This window comes from Vigna umbellata, chromosome 3 (assembly GCF_029865625.1).
Source record: "Vigna umbellata cultivar VRB3 chromosome 3, Vumbellata_1.0, whole genome shotgun sequence".
Classification (NCBI taxonomy): Eukaryota; Viridiplantae; Streptophyta; class Magnoliopsida; order Fabales; family Fabaceae; genus Vigna; species Vigna umbellata.
In genome coordinates, this window is record NC_142167.1 from 21,686,004 (window position 1) to 21,706,491 (window position 20,488).

The window sequence follows — 20,488 nt, forward strand, 5'->3', positions numbered from 1 at the left end:
CAAATTAATTTCAGTTTTTTATATTATTTATATATTTGGTCAATCCACCTTTAAATAATTGGAGTTCTTAAAATTGGCACTACTAATCAATTTAATTCTTAAGTAAAAGCTAAATTACTATTTTTAACAACCATTTTTAATTTAATATATAATATGCATTAGTTCAAAAGACTAAATAATTATTTTTTTGTCTGGAAGACTGAGTCCAATTGACTCATACAAAGGTGACGATAGACTAAGCAATTATTTTATTTTTCTCACAAAATTAAGAATTAAATGAACTAAAAAAGAAATAAAAGTAATATGCATGTTAATCTTCAAGCAGAGGTTAATTAATTATTAATTAACTAATTAATTACACTGCTATACTCACGAAATATTATCTATCTGTCTAGGGAAATTAATTAGTCTTGCAGTAATTAACTTACAAAAAAATGGAAGAAAAAAACAAAACAAAAACCTGAAAACCTCACTGTTTCTGGGTTGTTCCAAATTCGAAAGAAAAGTTTAATCTATTGTACAGAAACAGCATGTGCCTTGGCGTTGCGTTGAGTTGTATATATATAAATATAAGTAAACGAATTTGAAGGTCAAAATTATTCAGACACTTTGGATTGTATTGTGTTGGAGCAGAAACGAGACAAAGGGATCCCAATTATTCATTTTCCTTTGTTCTCTGTCTTCTCCATTCCCTCTAATGGCTCCAAACAAGCTCAATTCTTCGGTAATTTAATCGTTAATTTCATTATCTTCTTAATTTCAGTTTCAATTTCTTTGTTTTTTAATCTTAATTGTTGGTTGGTTTGGGTCATGAATTGATAGGGTTTTTCTTCGCTAGCAAGTTTGCTAATTAGAATGCTTCGTTTTGTGTCTCATTTTGAGGTTTGGAGTTGTGCTCCTGGAATCTGGGAGCGGGGAATCCTTTACTGTTACAATTGGCTACACTTTTCATACTATTGCTTTTAAGGAAAATGAAAGTGGGATGCCCAAAAATGAGTTAGAGTCAAAATTGATCTTGATTTCCCTCATTACTTGTAGGATCAGTCTAGCAGGATTGCTTGTACGAACAAAATTTATTCATTGTTAGGTGGGATTAGTTGTAAACCACTACTCTTCATGTCAGTCTGTGCTACCTTTTTATCTCTCTGACACAGAGAAGTATATGCCAATATGGATACCTACTGGTCATTTGCATGTTCATGCTGTAATCAATCCAAGCACAACCAAAGTTCAAATATATCACTGCTTCAGAGGGCAGCGCTTTCAGTTTCACATAAATCAGAATTTGTGATAAGTGTGTATTTCTTGTTTTGTGACTTTTGCCTGATTTACTTTATGCAGCAGGGAAATACCAGCATGTCATGTTCACAGGCTGAGAATGGTTTTGTCAATTCCTTTTCTCTATTCCCTGAAAAAGCAGTGGAAGAGATTCTTCAATCTGCCATCCAGGGATCGGATGATCATCTTATAGAGTTCTCTGAAGCTTTAAGAAGTATGATCGTATTCTGTTCAAATTATTAATATCAACTGCAACAAGACATGATCTTGATGCAAAGATCTTTGTCCTTATTTTGTCTTGAACTCCTTCTAGCTGTTGCAAAGGCTCTCAGGCAAGTTGCTGAAGGGAAAGCTTCTGCTCAAGCCGAGGCTGCTGAATGGAAACGTAAATTTGAGCTGGAGAGGGATCGGAATCTGAAGTTTGAACATGCAGGTTCTAATCACTGAATAACTACAAGATGAAGATTTTTTATTTTTTTAAATTTTCCATTCTGTAGCGGTTGATATTGCAAAAGGAAAATAAACTATTTCATCTGTTTTTGACTTAACTGTGATCATGCTCTCTTATACTTGTTGATTGATGAACAATTTATTTTTTTTGTCAATTCTGTTCTCATATTTCAGTCACATTCATTGTCTTTTATTTTTTATTATCCTTTTTCGTGCCCATCATCTTATCCAAAATTGCTGTCTCAAGTATTTGTTTAATGCTATGGAATTTCTCTTTTACTGATTGGAATTTAGGTTAGTTGTATTGTGCTGTTTAGAAGTGATGAAGCCTACTTTTACTTTCTCAAAGAGAGTACTTTCTGGCTTCATTTTTTGTATGTTTTTACGGTTGAAACCTTTTGCTAAATATGGAGTAGTTTTGTTCATTGCATGTTTTCTTAGCGTCTTGGTTTTCCATTGATTTCACTGTGTATTCATGGTCATTCGACACAATATTGTATTTTTCAGAAGCTCCACTGATGAAAATATAATACCCCTATTTTCGTAAGGTTGCAAAAAAGTTAGTTGATGATCTCAATCTTGACCTCAAGGAAGTAAACGACTAAATATTTTGGATGTTAATATGTACCTTCTAAGCTTCTGATTTCTACGAAGGTCCACTGGCAATACTGAAATTTTTTAAAGATATAGTGATTGAAGCATAAAAGTGAATGTTAGAATTTTGTAATTTTCTGTGTCTTCTATATTTATGTTTCCATGTGGCCTATTTCATTATGTGGTTTCTATCTCTTCTGCTATGCGATGTTCTATCTATATCTCAACTTTGGAAGTTTGTAATTTCTGTTTGCTGTTTGTTTTTATCACAGAAAAATCATGTCTTGAGCATCAGGCTGATCTTGATGATATGAGGACAAATAGCCCTGCCAAAAATCCTACATTGTGTAATGTAGCTAATGGACAGTCTGAAAAATGTTGTTCGAGGAATGGTATTTGCTCCCATGAGGTTCTTAAGGATGGAGCACCCAGTTCTGATTCCAAAATAGTCAAAAAGGTATTTTATAACTCCATGATTGAAGCAAATTGGGCTATATGATCAACCCGTCACAGCCGGCTGTCCTGTTCGTATTTTATTTTTTGAAATATTTGTGTTTCTGTGCATGTGTTTGTCTAGCCTTTTTTTTAACATTTGTCATGGTCAAACATTCAAAAGACTGAACAGATATGACTCTTCAGAACAGCACAAGCTGTTGAGCCTTTACATTCAAATGACAGCTGGGTTAACTACTAACTAGTAATGTTATTACTGGTGTAAAATTAGGCAATAAGTCTGTGCTAGGGCACCTTCTTCTATTTTTACTTCCAAATAATATTCTAATTGTCTCCTGCTAAATTTGCAATTCATGAGCTTCGCTTCCTTGCTTCTTAAGCTAATTAGTCTTAATTTATTTCTTTATTCTCGAGCAGGCTTCATTTAAACTTTCGTGGTTCTGCAAAGATGACCAAAGTGACCAGTACAAACATGACATTGTCTCTTTTGAAAGAGGAAATATAACCACTGCACAGCGCAGTAGTAAGCAGGTGTTTCTTGTTGTGGGCGATTTGATTTTATTACTCTTGTGACCGGCAATCTTGTCTCCTTTTTTCTAAACTTTGTTGTCATGCTAATTCTAAATTTACAATGGCTGCTATACTTGTATATTGTCTAATTGAGAAGTTTATTTATTTCAGATCTCTTTGAAGTGGCAATCATGCCCACAGACAGTGCTCATATTGACCAAACCAAATTCAGTTTCAGTTCAAATTCTGTGTTCTGAAATGGTTAGGTATGAACTCTAATATATTGTTTTTTTTTAACGTTTAGGTCTCCCAAAGTTGGGTTTTCCATAATATAATACCAATTTTAGATTGAAACTCTTCGTGAAAGTAAGGAATATGCTGATATGGAAATTAATTTTGATAATAGATCTCAAAACTCATTTTACATTTTTATACAAAACTTGCTACATTTGATGGTGTCTGTCATTCATTCTTTCTTAGCAGTTGTTAAGAGAACATAGAGATCTTGGCCTAAGATGGAAGAGCTTTCTGTGCTTACTTATTTATGCACATGAAAATGTGACAGTCTTAACTTTCAATCATAATGGGTGGTTACGATTTTATTCTCTCACTAGATTCCTGCAAAATTTAAGTTAGCTTAACTTTGCAATTCATTTTTATGAGTTTGATGTGACTAAGTGAAGATTGTTTATTTTCAAGTTTAACTCCAATTTTCATTATGTATTATTTACATCTATCCTGTGCCTTTATATCCTTCGATGTATTTGTCTTTGGTACAAGTGAATAACAAGTTATACAGAACAGAAACTTTATTTTGATTTTACCATTTCAGCTCATGGCAAACCTTCATTTAAATCTACTGTGTGCTTCTTTTTTATCATTCCCAGATGGTTAAGGCAGCAAAAGAATCTACACATCTATGTAGAACCACGTGTGAGGGTTGAGCTTTTGGCAGAATCATCATACTTTAATTTTGTAGAAACCTGGAATGATGGTAAGCAATTAAATTCATAAGAGGACACTTTTCACTTGATCGCCTTCACAAAATTTCTGGCTTGTACACCAAGGTTATCTTTGGAGGATTGAACCCTATCACTGGCTGTTTTTTAAATCATCTGGACCAAGTTCAGAGATATATATGTATGTATATAATTGTTTTCATCAAAGCCCACACTAGATACGTAGCATTTATGGTTGGCCACTTGCCTAAAATCAAATTAATTGTCTATTATCCTACCTTAGTCTTCTCTCTGTTATTCTTTCATTGACTATTCCTTATTGCATCCCAAAACTCAAGTGTCATCTGCTATCTAAATTATGTCTTATGTCTTCATTCTATTGGAATAACAGGACATATAAAGCAAAATGCTGAAGGTTATCGTGATCCTAAATGAAACGTAGTAGTCAAGTAAACTTGGCCATTCCTTCATTTTGTATCAAAATGTTTACCTGCTATTTCAATATGCTACCATGCTCATATTGCATTACTTACCGTTGGTATGCACTAGACCAATATTATTTGAGTTTAGCTGAGTTGACAGACCCGAATCAATAATTTTTTTAAGCGAATAATATGATTCTATATTAAATGATCATGTTTTACCTTTTATATTGCAGCCTCCTGTTTGAAATAAGATTATGATTTTCACTTCATAGGCCATCCTTTAATTTTAATAAATTATTTTGCCTACTGTTATTTTTCTGAAAATTATAACTATTAATGAATATTTTTTGGAGCAAATAATGATTTTAGATTAAGAAAATCGTGTTTTGTATATTGTATTACAGCCTCCTGTTTGGAATAAGATGAGGAGTTTTACTTCATAATATATCCTTTGTTATTATTTTAATAAACTATTTTGCATTCTTTATTATTCTGAAAATTATAATTATTTGAACAATGACATTTTTGTGTAGACGAGGAAGTTTTGATGCTGCACACTAAGGTTGACCTCGTGGTAACTCTTGGTGGAGATGGTACTGTCCTATGGGTACGTGAGATCTATTTAAATTATTTGTCATCGTATGAAAGCAGCACAGATTTCTAATACACATTCAAGCTATTAATTTACTTTATTTTGTCTCGGAAAAAAAACTATTTCTGATCCAAATCTAGAAAGGTTCACTTTTCAAAGTGAAACCTGTTAACTTTGTCACATAAAATATGATTTAGAAGCCAGAAAATATTTGCCTAAAATTTAACTAACAGACATTGTAAATAATAGAAAATTGACACACCAAAGAAACTCGTGGATTTCCAGTATTTTATCCATATTACTAATGTCTGAAGTTTAAGCAATTTTTCAGTTGTTGATTTTTTAGTTCATTATTATTAGTAGTAATAGTATATATATTTCTTGATGCTTTATTTATGTGATTGATTCTATGCATTGAGATAGTTTGGAGGGAATGATATCATGCTGAGGTAAGTCTGAATAGGCATTTACATAGTGTATTAAATGACTTAAAAAATATTTTCATCTTAAGAGTTAGGTTCATTTAATTAATTACTGATCTTGGATTTCTATAACTTCTCCTTTTGGATTGAATTTTCTAAGAATATAACGACTGTTAGACTCAGGATGGGGTATCTTTAGTACTATTAATCTCTGGCAATGGATTATTCATTCTTAAAGAGTTTAGTAAGTAGATATGATACTTGGCTTTATTTTACCTATCATATTATGTGTTGTATATTGGTTTGCTTAGTGACATTGACTAATAGCTATCATGTACTAAATGTGCAGGCAGCATCTATGTTCAAAGGGCCAGTGCCTCCCATTGTCCCCTTTTCTTTGGGGTCTCTTGGCTTTATGACCCCTTTCTGTATCCTGCAACTTTTATTTATATATCTTATCTTTTTTTAGAAGATAGATCAAGATACTACCAGAGTAACTTATTTTGTCCCTGGGGACCTTTTTATTATATTATAGTATCTGTTTTCATTTCTAATTGGAAATTGAACTTAACCATCCTTCAGACAGTGAACATTACAAAGAATGCCTTGAATCAATTTTAAAGGGCCCCATTAGTATCACGTTACGGCATCGTTTACAATGTCATGTTATACGAGAAGCAGCTAAAAATGAATATGAAACTGAAGAACCTGTGCTTGTTCTAAATGAGGTTACAATTGATCGTGGAATATCTTCTTTCCTCACAAATTTGGAATGTTACTGTGACGACTCCTTTGTCACGTGTGTGCAAGGAGATGGATTAATCCTATCCACTACATCTGGCAGTACAGCATATTCTTTAGCAGCTGGAGGATCAATGGTTCATCCACAGGTACTTTGATGAATAGCTTCTTATTCGTATACCTTGACTGCGGAGTTTAATTTTTTTTTTCTCTGGTATAGTGTTTTATCTCGGTCAATAAAGATAATATTTTACAATGGAAGTTTTGGTCAATCCTTCTCTTAAATTAAAGTTTTTTTCTCGGTCTTAAAATATATAATGAACGTAAATATTTACGAAAAATGTTATTAAGGTTGAAGCTATAGATTTTCTGGTTCCTTTGTGTACGGTGATTATCCAATAAAATAAATCGTTGTGATTTTAGTGGAACTTTACTGTGAAATGAATTTTACAATAGCAGCTTTGATTTGATCAAGTTCTTGGGGGAGCACAGTGCAAGGAATTTCAGCTTTGGGAGGGAATTATGTAGTGCCAGTATGTCACTTGTTTCAGGGGAAATTCTTGACGGTTGTTAGAGTCTCCCGAAGATTTCTAGAATTATTAACTGAGGGAAAAATAAGCAATCTGGCAGAATCAGTTGTAGATAAATGAACAGAGTTTTACTTGGACCACCTTCCAATTAACTCTTCCCAAAGTGTGAAAAATGTAAATTTGAAAATTGAACAAATAAAATTGAATTTCAAAATAAGCAAACTTTATTAGATTGATTTTCTGTTTTTCTGAATTAAGTGTCTCACACAAGTCAAAACTAGAGAATGAACGTAGAATTCCTTTGTGGACTATAGAAATCTGCTTAGTATGAAGTCACATTCACATCGACCTTATTGTTCCTGTGACATCATCACGAAGCTAATTATTTATTTTATTTAAGGGTTAGCAATGTTTTTTTTCCTAAACTATAACGTGATTTTAGTTTTCGATTCTATCTCAAACTTTAATTCTGTTAAGTCTTCATTCTTAAGAAATTGATGGATGCAGTTCTTTTCCTCGCCCAATGGTGTTAATTAGTTTTTGGTGTGACAAACGATAAATCATGCTAACTTTTAAGACGTTGGTAGGAAGAGAATTTGTGGATTGCATTCATAATAATTTGTTGTTTGTCATGTCAAAAAACAAGTAATACTTTTACGCCAAAAGAATTTCATCTGTGCATTTTCTTAGTAGAGATCTAACCAGATCAAAGTTTGAGATAAAGTCAAAATTGCATTATAGTTTAAGTACGAAAAACATAATTAACTCTTCATTTTACTTGTCTAGAACTAAATATAAATATAATAATTCTCCACCTTCATCTGAAACTGAGTCTTTTTTGAATTGCAGGTTCCAGGTATTTTATTCACCCCAATATGCCCACACTCTCTATCTTTTAGGCCAATGATATTTCCAGAGCATGTAACTTTGAGGGTGCAAGTACCATTCAACAGCAGAAGCCCTGCATGGGCATCATTTGATGGAAAAGACAGGAAGCAATTAGCACCTGGAGATGCACTGGTGTGCAGCATGGCTCCATGGCCTGTTCCTACGGCTTGTTTGGATGATTCTACAAATGACTTTTTGCGCAGCATTCATGAAGGTCTCCATTGGAATTTGAGAAAGACACAATCATTTGATGGCCCTAGGGAAACATGACATAATTATATCATTGTAGTTGGAAACTGGCTAGTTTCTTCATCAACAATATCTAGAAGCAACTTCAATTTTAGTACCTTTTCGATAGTTACATATAGTTGTAGTTTAGAGTAAATTATCCCCCTCTACACCTTATCCTCTCTTATTTTATGATGTATGTATACTCACTCCCCTTGAGAAAGAGATGAATATGGATTATTCTTCAGTTCATTTAAATATGAATAAACCTTTTAGTAATAACTGATGAATATTTTGCCAAAGTATTTTTCAATGATGGTTTTTATTTGCCACCACTTTTAGTATGAAGAGAAATTGGGTAGACAGAAAAAAAAAAGATGAAAGAAAATAGGTGAGGAATAAAATGTAAATTAAAAAAGTTTGGTTGAAAAAATAGAAAAAAAGAAAGAAAGAGGAAGATAGATATAACCTGAAGTTGAAAATACATCTGAGAATTACTCTATTTTCATTAACTTTTACTTTCATATACCAAATAATTAAATATTATTTTCATCACTCTTATTTTCACTATTTTACCTTATCTTTTTCATCCAGCTAGCGACTAAGTTTTTTAAAGGCAAAAAAATTATTTTAACTCTATAGTTAATTTTAAATTAAAAATAAATTAGTAAATATAAAAACTTGTGTCTGGACCCTTAAACCTTAAAATGTTCAAAATTAGTTGACAATTATATGAAAGCATACTATAATTCAATAAATTAATATATTAGATAAAAATATATACTATAAAAACATTTTAAATGTTATTTTTTTAGCAATACAATTCAATTTTTATATATTTCACTCAGTGAAGTCAATTTGGAAGACTTCTTCCACCAATTCACTGATTTATTATCTTTATTTTTTACAGTGACTTAACTTTAAAAACAACTTTATGAATCCTAAACAATGCTTGACTTAAAAATAACAATTCAAAGTCAATTTATTAATAATTCCTTAAAACATATTGCATGAAAAACATTTTAGAAATCAATATATCACTTCTGTACTAAAAAGCAATTATCAAAATATATTTCTGTGATTGATAAAAGTTAAATAAAATGAAGAAGAAGGAGACAACAGATAGCAGCTAATAATAAAGTATTTATGAATTCTCAATGGACATTTATAGAGAAGAAGAAAAATAAACTTTTTCAGTTAAATAAATTTATATACTTTTACTTTTGAAAAAGTTAAATGATATAATTATATTTTTAATTTGAGGCAAAGTTCATTTTAATTTATTGAAAAAGTTCAATTTAATTTTCTTTTCTTTTTTTATTGTTTTAGTAAATATTTATTAAGCAATAGATCAAAACAGAGCAATAACTGAAGCCTTTTAAGACTACCCAAATATCTACTTATAGAAACTCGTATATATAATTTTAAATTAGAAAATACATCGATTAAAACAAAAACTGCAAACATTTTAGGCCTATTTCAGAGATATATAATAACTCTAAAAGGTTGCTTTCAAAAAATGTTGCAGTATTACCTTTTTCAATGTATTTTTTCACCTTAAACTTAATTTTTCAATTTTTAATTGTAAGAATCAAGTTTCCTTTTTATTAATATTTCTATATCTCAAACTTTCAAGTCGCAAATCATCATCTTCCCCCTTTCAAAATATTTATAAACTAAATTCTTTAAACTCTTTCAAAGGATTCTTCATCCAAAATTTACCCATTAAGATACATATTTTTCTTGAGATAAAAAAAATTCACGTTTTTCTTATATTTGAAACATTAACCCCTTGATTTAAAAAAAAATCGTTAAATTTACATTAATGGAACTTTTTAGCCATCTTATAATAAATATTTAAAATTATAATATTTATGGTTAACAAACAGGCTCACCAAAAATTGATTATCGTTTGGACCAGTGGAATCTGCAATCACTTTTCCTTTTTGGAAGTATTTATCTTTTCAAGACAACACTTCTCACTTGACAGAAAAAGCTAAAACTCCCATTACCAGAAAAAGCCTCTTTCTAATATTATTTATAAATTTTGTTTCGGATAATGATGTTTTGTCATCTCTGTAAAAATGTCAATTGTTTTTGAGTTTTGACCCTAACTTTAAAAGCTTCCATTTTTGTTTATATTTCTGCATATTCTAAATAGGAAAATTCTAAATATCCTAACACTCGTCTTATTCATCCTATTTTTGGAACACGTGACGTGTTAGACAAAAATCACAAGGGCAGAAAAAAAAACTGGCTATTTAAGAAATGCAAAAACAAAGCAAGGACAATGTTACAAAGATAAAAAAGAAATTCCATTAATTCATTTATTTTTCATTATTTTGTTAAATTTGTTATAAAAACAATAACAATAGGTATTATTATAGCAAGGGTTTGTCATGAAATGATAAATTCATCAAAAGAGAACAAATGCATAAAGATTCCTAAGGTATTCAGAGTTCTGCAAATGAGTGGCATAATGATTCTACCAAACATATACAGGGAATTGATCAAAATGTAGGCTAAGTTTGAAATGATAGAGAATTCCTGTGTTAGCACCAAAATACTTGTTTTGTATCTTGCAATCACAAGATTTTCATCTTTCATAGACTGTCAAATCATGTTCTGATAACAAAAATAAATTATTTCATATCCTCATCACATTATTGAATGAGGAAACTTGTACAAAGAAGAATACGCAGAAAGTACTCAGTGATGAGCATGTAAAAATAGAGAACGAAAACCTATTGAGATAACAATCCTACAACCAAACCTCTGCAGAAAAGAAACAGGTTTTGTGATGTTTACTACTGAAGCAAATGAACATCTAGAGAAAAATCTACTCAACGAAGAAAGATCCAAGTCATGTAATCTTGGTCTTGAGCCTACTGAACACCTATCCAACGAGCATAATCCACCCACCTGTCAAGGAAAATCACAGATCACACACACATGAACCACTAGCAACAAGCAAAACTCTTCTAAAAAGTAATCAGAAAAGGCATGAGATTTCTTACAGTAGTGAACCCAAATAAGTGTTGCCAGTTCGCACAGCGAAACACAGTGCACTGAGAATTAGCTTGTGCTGGTGCAGCAAAGGTTCCAAAAGCCTCTGTTCAATAATTCCAGCAACTACTTGATACCTGTCAGAAAAATCAGATTCTTAGTAGACGTTTTAAACAACAGTTGATGTGCAATTACTGCAGAGGAATGAACTGGTGAGAGCATAGTTTTAATGCAATAATAAAGAAAGACTAATGACTACATACTTTTATACGGCAAAGAGAACAGTTTATAAAAGTGAACTTTCTTTACAAAGTCATGCAACATAAATTGTGCAAATACCACTTACAATCATCTGCATTTTGTAACTTTTCCAGTAGCTTTATTAGTCTATTAGATGTTGATTATCATAGTAAAGAAACATTTAAAACAGGACCAGAGAATAGAGAAACCCCTTCTTCTCTCCAAGCAACTCATCATGATATATTGACATGCTTGACCATAATCGGATGACAATGAGTCAACATTATGAACAATGACAAGCAACTGATGTAAATTATTCAACTATGGTTAGGTTAGCCCTCACATTATAATAATATCGATGGTATTTTATCAAATTGATTTATCAAATGATTCCTTTAGTGGTAATTATTTATAGATCAAGTAGAGAAATAACTTTTCTAAATCTTGTAATAACAATTAGTGAAAAATACAGATGAACAAAGGCAAGAGCAAGTTCAAAACAAAAGCCACATCATTCTTTTTTACCTGAGGTTGCTAGAAATAGACATATAGACACCATAGGCAGCACTGGTAGACAATATGGGAACATTTTCAATTTCCCCTTCCGAAGATTTAACTGCTTTCTTTGCATTGATTAAGGCATTTGTCATAGCAGTACCAACCTGAAGGAATACAAAATGGAGTACATATGTTAGGGTCTGAAGTCAGTTGATTCCAGTCACATGTAGAACATTCAAGTCAAAACCAGTTGGCAGGATTATTTATCAAAAGAAAAGGTTGTATTGTAAAACACAAAATGGATCCATGGAAAACATTAATGCAGTGCTAGCTCTGACTAGGATCATACTCATTACTCAAAGGAAAACATTAAGACTAAACTCTTTGTCCAACTCTCAAGTAGTCAAGTTTTGTAGATGAGAAGACTGCATCAGTCAACTCAATTGCCAAATCATGAGCCCCCTTAGTTCTTCTGGTAACGGTTAATACATAAATATCCATAAATTCTCATAAAACTTGCGGGGAAGACAGATCAAGCGATGCAAAAACTTCTCAAACCAGAAAAGGACAGGAAAAATTTCCAGGGAAGACAAGAACTAACCAGCGATGAAGCAGTACCAACAGCAAAAAGCTTAGACCCATTACGCTGTGCAAGGCAACCACATTATATACAGCAATTAGTCACGGGAAACGAAAGGGGAAAAATTGGATTCAAATTGCAAGATAAATAAATCAGAAGTTACTAAATTGAAATACATACCACAATTGCACCAATCCTCTGTATCAATGAATATGATGTCCCAGACAGAGCAACCTGTTGAAGGAAATCAGGAATACGAGATGAGATGCACAAACACCAACATTTGATAGCAAAACTATGAAAGTAATCAAAACCTATTGGATATATTTATAAAAACCTGAAAAGCATTATCCGGGCAGCCATGGAAAAACTTAGCAATAGGCCCTGCAGTGCCTGCGAGTGGCGGTCTAAGCGCAACAGTAGGCGCAGGAAGATAAACCAGCATGAAATCTGCAATGATGGCCATCACCTAACAACAAAAACAGTACATGCAAAAGGGGATGTTAAGCCGCAAACTTCAATCCACATTTCACACAAACCAACACAAGATTCATTCTTGAATGTCGAACGTACAACACGAGAATCAACAAAAAAAAAAGAAAAAAGTTGTACCACATCGGCGAAGACGATTTCGAGCTCGTTGAAAAAGTTTTCTCTTCTTCGATCGTACTCAGCAGCAGTCTAAACAAACACAACGCGAAGTTATACGGCAAATAGATGTTGAAAGAGTGAACGGAGAGAAGGGAAAGAGAGAGAAGAGAAACCTTGGTGAAGACGCCAACGCCGCATTCCATGGCGACTTTCGCGAGGAAGAGATCATCGGCGAGGAGACGCTCTCTGAAACCGGGAAACTGAAGCAGCCACCGGAAGAACGCGGATTTCTCCAGCTCCAAAAACCGCGTCACCACCGCCGCCGGAATCTTTCCCTCCTTTATCGCCGCCGCCAAATCCGCCGGCACGCTCTCCAACGCCCTCCCCGCCTCCGCCACGACCATCAAGGCCTCGTTCCTTCCCTCATTGCCGTGCTCGTCGTCACCGCCGCCGCCATGTCCGTGACCATCATGTCCGCCACCGTGTCCTCCGAAGGATCCACCGACAGAGGCTCCTATTGTGGTGCAGAGAGGGAAAAAGCGATCCGCGCGCCGCGGGATGCGGATGCCGAGGGAGGAAGAAAGGGAAAGAGAAGGAACGGCTTTGGAAGAAGAGAATGAATATGAAGATGAAGTGGGCGCAGTGAAGAAGGAGAAAGCGATCGCCATTGTTGCTTGGTACTGTTGGTTCAGTTCCCTTCACTCTTCCTCCTCCTTCTTCTTCTTCTTCTTTTTCTTCTTCTTGGAAGAAACAGACACAGAGGAAGGAGTGATAAATCCTAGGTATGTTGCTGTCTTCTACTTTTGCTGTTGATGTTTTTGGCTTTGTAGTGAGAAAATTTAATATTGCGACAAATTTGCTGGTGCGTTTGGCTTCTCCGTTTGCACATGAAGAACGCGACGGGCGTTACTTCTTAGGTTTTTTGTTCCACAACACCAAATTAAATTATTACTTTTTTTCTAAATTCTCTCATTTCAAAATTTATTTTTACTTTTTTTAGACTTATTAAATTTTACAATATTTTCTCTCCTATAAATATTTTTACTCAGTCCTGTTATCACCATCCCTAACCTAACAACCTTCCCTTTTTCTTAATTTTTTCTTTTATTTTATCATTCTTTTTTATAAAGTTTATCGACCACTAACCCATAAACAGTATCTTTTTCATTCATTCGTCTATCCCCATTAAAATATTGAAAAATATCATCTGACCAATCTAAATTTTTTAGGTTTATTTGATACCATTCTTTTTACTTTTTATTTTTAATTTTTTTTTTAAATACATAAATTTATATTTTTATGACTATTTTATTTTTATTATTTGTGTCATATAAATTCATTAGTCTAAAATATTATTACAGCATAAAGACATCTCATTTCATATCTAAATATTTTCTTTTAACTTTCTTTTAATCTCAAGTGAAAAATGAGATGTGAAAGTATCCAATATTTTTTTATTTGAGATTTGAGTCTTAACTCATTTAGTTAACTAGGTTTTAAGCATTTAATAATGACTTTTTAAAATTAAGTAATTAATAAATTATAAATCTCTTATTTAAATTTCAGAAAATATTCATTTACATTTTATTGTCTTCATGATTGATTTGAAATATTCTAAACGTGGTAATATATGTTTCAATTAAAGTGATGTATATATAAGTAAAATTTACTTATATTAAAATTTCAAATAAAAAATGTTAAATTAATTAACTTAAATATTAAATACTTAAATAAAAGTAGTTCATATTAGCTTTTATATTTTTTATAAGGCAATTATGATCGAGATATCTTAACCATTTGTGAAAACTGATTATTGTGAAAATCATTATTAAATATTTGAATGTAGTGATTTCTATGGGACCTAGCTTATTATATGATTGATTATTCGATAAATTATAAAATGAACATATAATTGGCTTTTGCACTATGTTAAAAATTATTCTTTTTTCTCATTCTGTTCACACAACTTTTTCTGGCCACTGAATCACTGATCACAATCCTAGAATTTATTCGTCATCTTTATTTAAGTTGAATTAATTTTTAAACATTTTATTTTGTTAAAAAAAAGTATTCTTAATTATTCAATTATGAAATGAAACGCATCATTGACTTTAACATCATCTTACGCATTATTCTTTTACATGTATTCACTGGTCTGTTTAAGGATGGCGTGGTTCGGTTTAGATTGAATACGAAAAAAATAAAAAAATAAATAGAAAATGTAATTACTTTGAGTCAATCTGAAAATGATATTAAACTTAATCAAATTCGAACAGATTTCAATGGCTGCAATTCAGATTATTTTGACCTTTATTTTTATTTTGTTATGGGTGGATTGATGGACGCTTTTTTTTAGCTAACAAACACGAATTGAATGAAAATCAAATACATAATAAATAATTTTTTGGTGTATTGTGAAGTAAAAGAATTACATTATTTAAAAGTTATTTCAAGTATACATCAGAAAAATCAAATGACAAATTTTTAATGAAAAATTATGTTATAAATGACAATCTATGATTAGATAATAGTGTAACAAATATTTATTATGTCTATATGTTCTGATTACGTTTAATAATTGGGTAAAAAATATATTTTGAAACATTAAATGCGAGACTCATTTTTATGTTAAGTAGAGATAATTTTTAAAGTGATAAAGTTTAATATTTTAAATTAATTAAAGGTATAAATTATAATTTTAATTAATTAGTTTTTTTCCATTTGGTTTTAATTAAAAAAATTCTAAATTTGTTCACTTCTCTTTAATTTTCTAAAGTTTCATTTTCATATTCCTTGATATTCATTTAGGCTAAATTTTTCCCTTCTCCTACCTATCGAGTTTCATTATCTTACACAACTAAGTCTAAGCATTTGTGTTATGATATATTTGATTTATAAACAACGTATTACGAGAAGATAAATTGCAATTATTTAAACCTTTTCCTAAATTTTCAAAACAATTACATAAAGAATCTATTAATTACGGTAACATAAAAAAAATGAATTTACTATAAAGTAAAATTCATCGATAGAGGTAAAATTCATTTGTAATTGATTATGGATGACTAAAATTTTATCTATAAAATACTTATCAATAAAATATAGATAAAAAATTGTAAATTTATCAATAATTATAGACGTCAAAATTATAAATATTATGATTTAATTATTATTTCTTTGTCTATCTTATAAATTGGTGTTTTTTTTTTCAGTGGAATATTCAACATTTTTTTCAAGGAATCTTCATCGATAAAACATATGTATTAATATTATAATTCTCAAACATAAACTTTTATTAAATCGATAACAATGTTTCGTATTGTCTTTTATTCTTAAGACATGTTTTATTACATTCCACATATATTCATTTATAACATTAAAAAAAGAAACAAACTTCCTTCAAAACAATATATATTCTCACATTTTCCTCCTACACATCATACTTTTAATCTTGTTAATTATATAATCTAATTTCTATACACTTTCACAATAACAAGTTTTATGTTACAAAACAACAAATTATTGTTGTAATTATGGTCAAATTAACAGTCTATTATACCTAACAATTTACAAATACAAATTATTATATGAAAGTATAAAAATTAAAAATTAAAGTTTGACTTGAAATGTCATCGAATTTGGATACAACAGCTCAAGCATTTCTCAGTGGATCACGATATTCAAACCCTTGGGTTGGAAGAACATGGTGACTATTTAATCTAATGTTTATGCATGGACCACTTATTTTTGTCGTTATTACTCTGAATGGAAACGTGGTTCTTTATTTATTTATTTATTCCTTTTCTGCAATCATTTTCCACAACATTTTCCACAACATTTTCCTCTACTTAAATAAAATAAATAAATCCCTAATCGAAAATATATTTCTTCATTTTCTACGGTCACCCTTTTATAGTTATACATATATTTTTTCTATTTTTATTATTAAAATTTGTAAACAGTTTGTGGTGTAATTTGTTTGTACGTTGAAAATTAATGTTTTGAAAACTTTTTTTTTATTTTTTTATCGATTTCCAATATACATTTTCGTCAAAACACACGTTGATATTTTCTTAAACATCATCAGAACATATTTTACACTGTTTTTTTTTTTCTTAAACATCATCATGTTAAGTGGTTTCTAATTGCTGACCTGCGAGGTGGTTGTCCAACACTTGCTGGAGATGGTGGGCCATGTCTGGTGGATGAGCCTCCAATCTGGGGCGCTCCGGCAGAACCCACCGCCCATCGCGGCCTCTCACCATCCCCTTGTTCTCGTCCTGCCGCCAGTTCGGCGGAACGCCGTACTCACTCCTGAGAAAGTCACAGCTCTTGTTCACAAGCGCTATGTCACGCTTCGACGCCAAGCAGAACCTCTTCTCCTTCCCATGGTAGCCATCAACGAGGTGCAGATGAACCTCCAAGTTATGCGCACTCACCAGATCCACGTTCCCCTTCACGAACGGACTCTCTGTGTGATCCAACGCAATCTCCGTCCCCACGTGCGCATAGCTCCACGGAAACGACAGCGCATCCTCTATGTACTTCTGAAACCGAAACTTCTCGTTCGTTATTATCCCCGGCACGGTGGGTACCACATCGTGCACGTTCACCACTCTCAGAACCTTCACCCCGAGCTCCTCACACCGCTCTTTGAACTTCAAATTCCCAACCCTAGGCCCCGCAAACGAAAACACCGTCACGGGAACACGATCACCACCGTCGCCAACCACGTTTAACCTAACCTCGGCTATGTCGTACGCGCTCAGAACGGCCAACGCAGCACCGAGACTGTGCCCGGTGACGGTGATGCTTATCTCTTCGTCTTTGTAGTAGTTAAGAAGACGTTTAACCTCTGAGAGTACTTGTTCGCGAGCGGAGAAAGAGCAATAGGTGCAGGAGTGTTCTTTCTTGGTGTACAAGTCGTGGAATCCAGATTCTACCTTGATGGTTTGGTCTCTGGAGAATAGCGCGGGACGGAGAATGTCTTTGAGGTCGTGGATCCATTCGACGTAGGTGACTGTTCCGCGCCATGCAATTAGGATGTCGCGGCGACCGAGGTGTTTGATGTGTTCCTTGTCGGTGTTGACGGCGACGTAGCCCATCCAGTTGGCGTGCGGGCTCCAGACGGAGGCGAGGTTGGACTTCTGGAAGAAGTTGGGGAGGTTGATGTTGGAGGTGGCGTAGATGTAGCGGGTGATGGTGTAGCCGGAGTGGGGAATGTTGAGTTGGTGGAAGAAGTGGGAGGGATGGTACTTGCAGGTTCCGCAGTACTTGGAATGAGGGTCGAAGTCGAAGGAGTCGTAGCATGCCTGTGCCAGTTCCCCATACCGGATTATTTCTCGCCGGAGGAGAGGGTTCATGGTTGGCTCTATCAACCCTTTCCAATCCTTCATGCCTTGGATTTCCCTCCACACTTGGCGCAAGGGAGCATCAAAATCAAACGTTTCTTGTTCTTTTTCTTCGACGTCTTCTTGGTCCATTTTTGGGCTTAGGTTTGAGGTGGAAGAGCATTTGAGGATGAATGGGGGTTTGGTTTTGGAAGAGAATGAGAGGGTTGTGGTCGGTGTGTTGTTGAAGGTGGTGGTGTGTGGTGTTGAAAGGGGAGGAGATTGGAGGTGGTTGAGGAGCAGAAGAGACGCCATGAGTGATATTTAAGGAAGATGAAGTTGCAGAAAAGAGTTAACAATGATGAGGAAGAAGAAATGAAGAGAGTGAGAGAGAGGGAGGTCTATGGTATAGGTTAAGGATGGGATGGTGGGAAGAAAAACATTTTGTGAATGAAACACGTTCCTTTGTACGATGTTTATAATGTTCCACTCACGTATGCTCCATTATACAAAGTTGTGGTCTCGACCACTGTCCCACCAGCTGGACCATGATGACACTGTCACTCCAGGTCATGGTCCAGATGGTACGTCAAATTTTGCTCAGTTTCATTTTCAATCCGTTAGCTTATGCTTGTCCTCTTTTATTCTATTTGACTTGTCAAATTGAAAGTTTAAAGTGGAACAAGATAGATTAAAATAAAAATGATTAATTATATTACTTGAAATATATGGAAAAATATATAATAATATTTTTACTTAATTATTAATACCCACAAATCAACTTTTAATTATTAATTATAATGAAGAAATTTTATATAGAGGCAATAATTATTTTAATTTATTCTATTAAAAATATTAATTAATTAATTAAAACTAAAAAATATATGTTTTCAATATATATATATATATATATATATATATATATATATATATATATATAATACGAAATTTAAAAAAATAATTGACACACACATCCACTTGTCGAACTACTTTTAGAGGTAGTTAAGATTTATCACTTCTTATTAGTTGTTTCTACTTAAACGATTTCGATTTATTCTAATTTTGGTTAATTATAAATGAGATATTCAATGGAGGCACGTTGACGAAGAACACTATCTTTTAGGGATTGAAACTGCAACCTTCTCCAAACTCATTTTCATCAGATTCACCATTCCTTTCTCTCACTCAACCCTCACCAAGCTCTCTTTCGTTCACCCTCTCGCAATCTCATGCCTCCAAATGCATTCATACATTTATTATTTATATATTAAACTATTTAGATATGGCAATGATGTGCGATTCTAGGTGGTCTCGCACTTGTGGTTGATATCTATTGCTTTACAGAGTCATTGCTAATGAGTTTCATCCTACACACAAAATGTCAATCCTTTAAAAATCTTTGACCAAGTAAATCTCCTAAATTAGGACCTTTTACCCCTCTCACTACATAACTCATTCTAGTCTATATAAGCGGAATAATTATCAGGATAAAACCTTCAATCCAGACTCCTCATATCAATGCACACCCTATAATTACATTCAATAGGATTTTCTCATAGGCAATCCCCATAACATTAACCACATCAAGTTATAGTGTATAAACATCAATAATATCATAACCCATCAATTAGAAGATCACAAAATCACATGATAAGAAAAACAACAAAATAGAAAAAACATTGAAGATTGCCACTCGATAGTGAAGAGAGTGCGCCCAAAAGCTGATATCACAAAAGCTTACTATCAAGAGAGTACTCAAGAGCATAGACTAACATTCAATGTTGGCATCAAAATGAGCTTTCTAACTTAAGAACACTTAACATCGAAAGCCAACGCTCAACGCTAAGGCTGCTAGAGCTCTCTAACTTGAGCCTATTAAGCAGTAGAAACCATCATCCAACATACTGTTATGAAAAATAGCCACAGACTTTAAAATTTAAAATTATCGTCAAATGCCTCCAAACCCTCCTTAGCCTTATCATAAATATTGCAAGACTTATTTTGTTTGAATGTATATAGTTTTGGTTTAGATGTTGAGTTGTATATAGAGTTTATATTATGGTTATTATGATGACGGTATTAACTTATGTTGTTTGTCTGTGGACGGTTTACTTTATTGATTCTGGAATAACTCTATTATAGTATTTATATTATATTTGGGATGTTACACATA

At 32.8% G+C, this 20,488-nt stretch overlaps 3 protein-coding genes across 4 annotated transcripts; 1 reads left to right on the plus strand and 2 right to left on the minus strand.

Moving 5' to 3' along the window:
- Positions 1 to 486: 486 nt before the first annotated feature.
- LOC124837637 (NAD(H) kinase 1) lies at positions 487 to 8,356 on the plus strand. 2 transcript variants are annotated; one of them, XM_047313061.2, is made up of 11 exons: positions 487 to 724; positions 1,342 to 1,492; positions 1,592 to 1,711; positions 2,595 to 2,779; positions 3,193 to 3,306; positions 3,457 to 3,551; positions 4,173 to 4,279; positions 5,203 to 5,276; positions 6,033 to 6,111; positions 6,266 to 6,573; positions 7,804 to 8,356. In XM_047313061.2, exons 1-11 carry the CDS (start codon positions 698 to 700, stop codon positions 8,110 to 8,112), a joined length of 1,569 nt encoding a protein of 522 aa, XP_047169017.1. In that variant the 5' UTR covers positions 487 to 697; the 3' UTR covers positions 8,113 to 8,356. The 2 variants fall into 2 exon arrangements, with proteins under 2 accessions (XP_047169017.1, XP_047169018.1); XM_047313062.2 differs by having other exon boundaries at positions 1,345 to 1,492.
- Positions 8,357 to 10,622: 2,266 nt separating this feature from the next.
- Positions 10,623 to 13,894, minus strand: LOC124837641 (protein RETICULATA-RELATED 4, chloroplastic-like). Its single transcript, XM_047313068.2, has 8 exons — positions 13,159 to 13,894; positions 13,007 to 13,075; positions 12,732 to 12,863; positions 12,575 to 12,628; positions 12,416 to 12,460; positions 11,842 to 11,978; positions 11,088 to 11,213; positions 10,623 to 10,992 (listed from the first exon to the last, which is right to left on the minus strand). Exons 1-8 carry the CDS (start codon positions 13,651 to 13,653, stop codon positions 10,956 to 10,958), a joined length of 1,095 nt encoding a protein of 364 aa, XP_047169024.1. The 5' UTR covers positions 13,654 to 13,894; the 3' UTR covers positions 10,623 to 10,955.
- A 3,077-nt stretch (positions 13,895 to 16,971) lies between these two features.
- LOC148201915 (phospholipase A1-Igamma3, chloroplastic-like) lies at positions 16,972 to 18,795 on the minus strand. Its single transcript, XM_088109205.1, has one exon. It carries the CDS (start codon positions 18,628 to 18,630, stop codon positions 17,116 to 17,118), a length of 1,515 nt encoding a protein of 504 aa, XP_087965331.1. The 5' UTR covers positions 18,631 to 18,795; the 3' UTR covers positions 16,972 to 17,115.
- Positions 18,796 to 20,488: the final 1,693 nt, after the last annotated feature.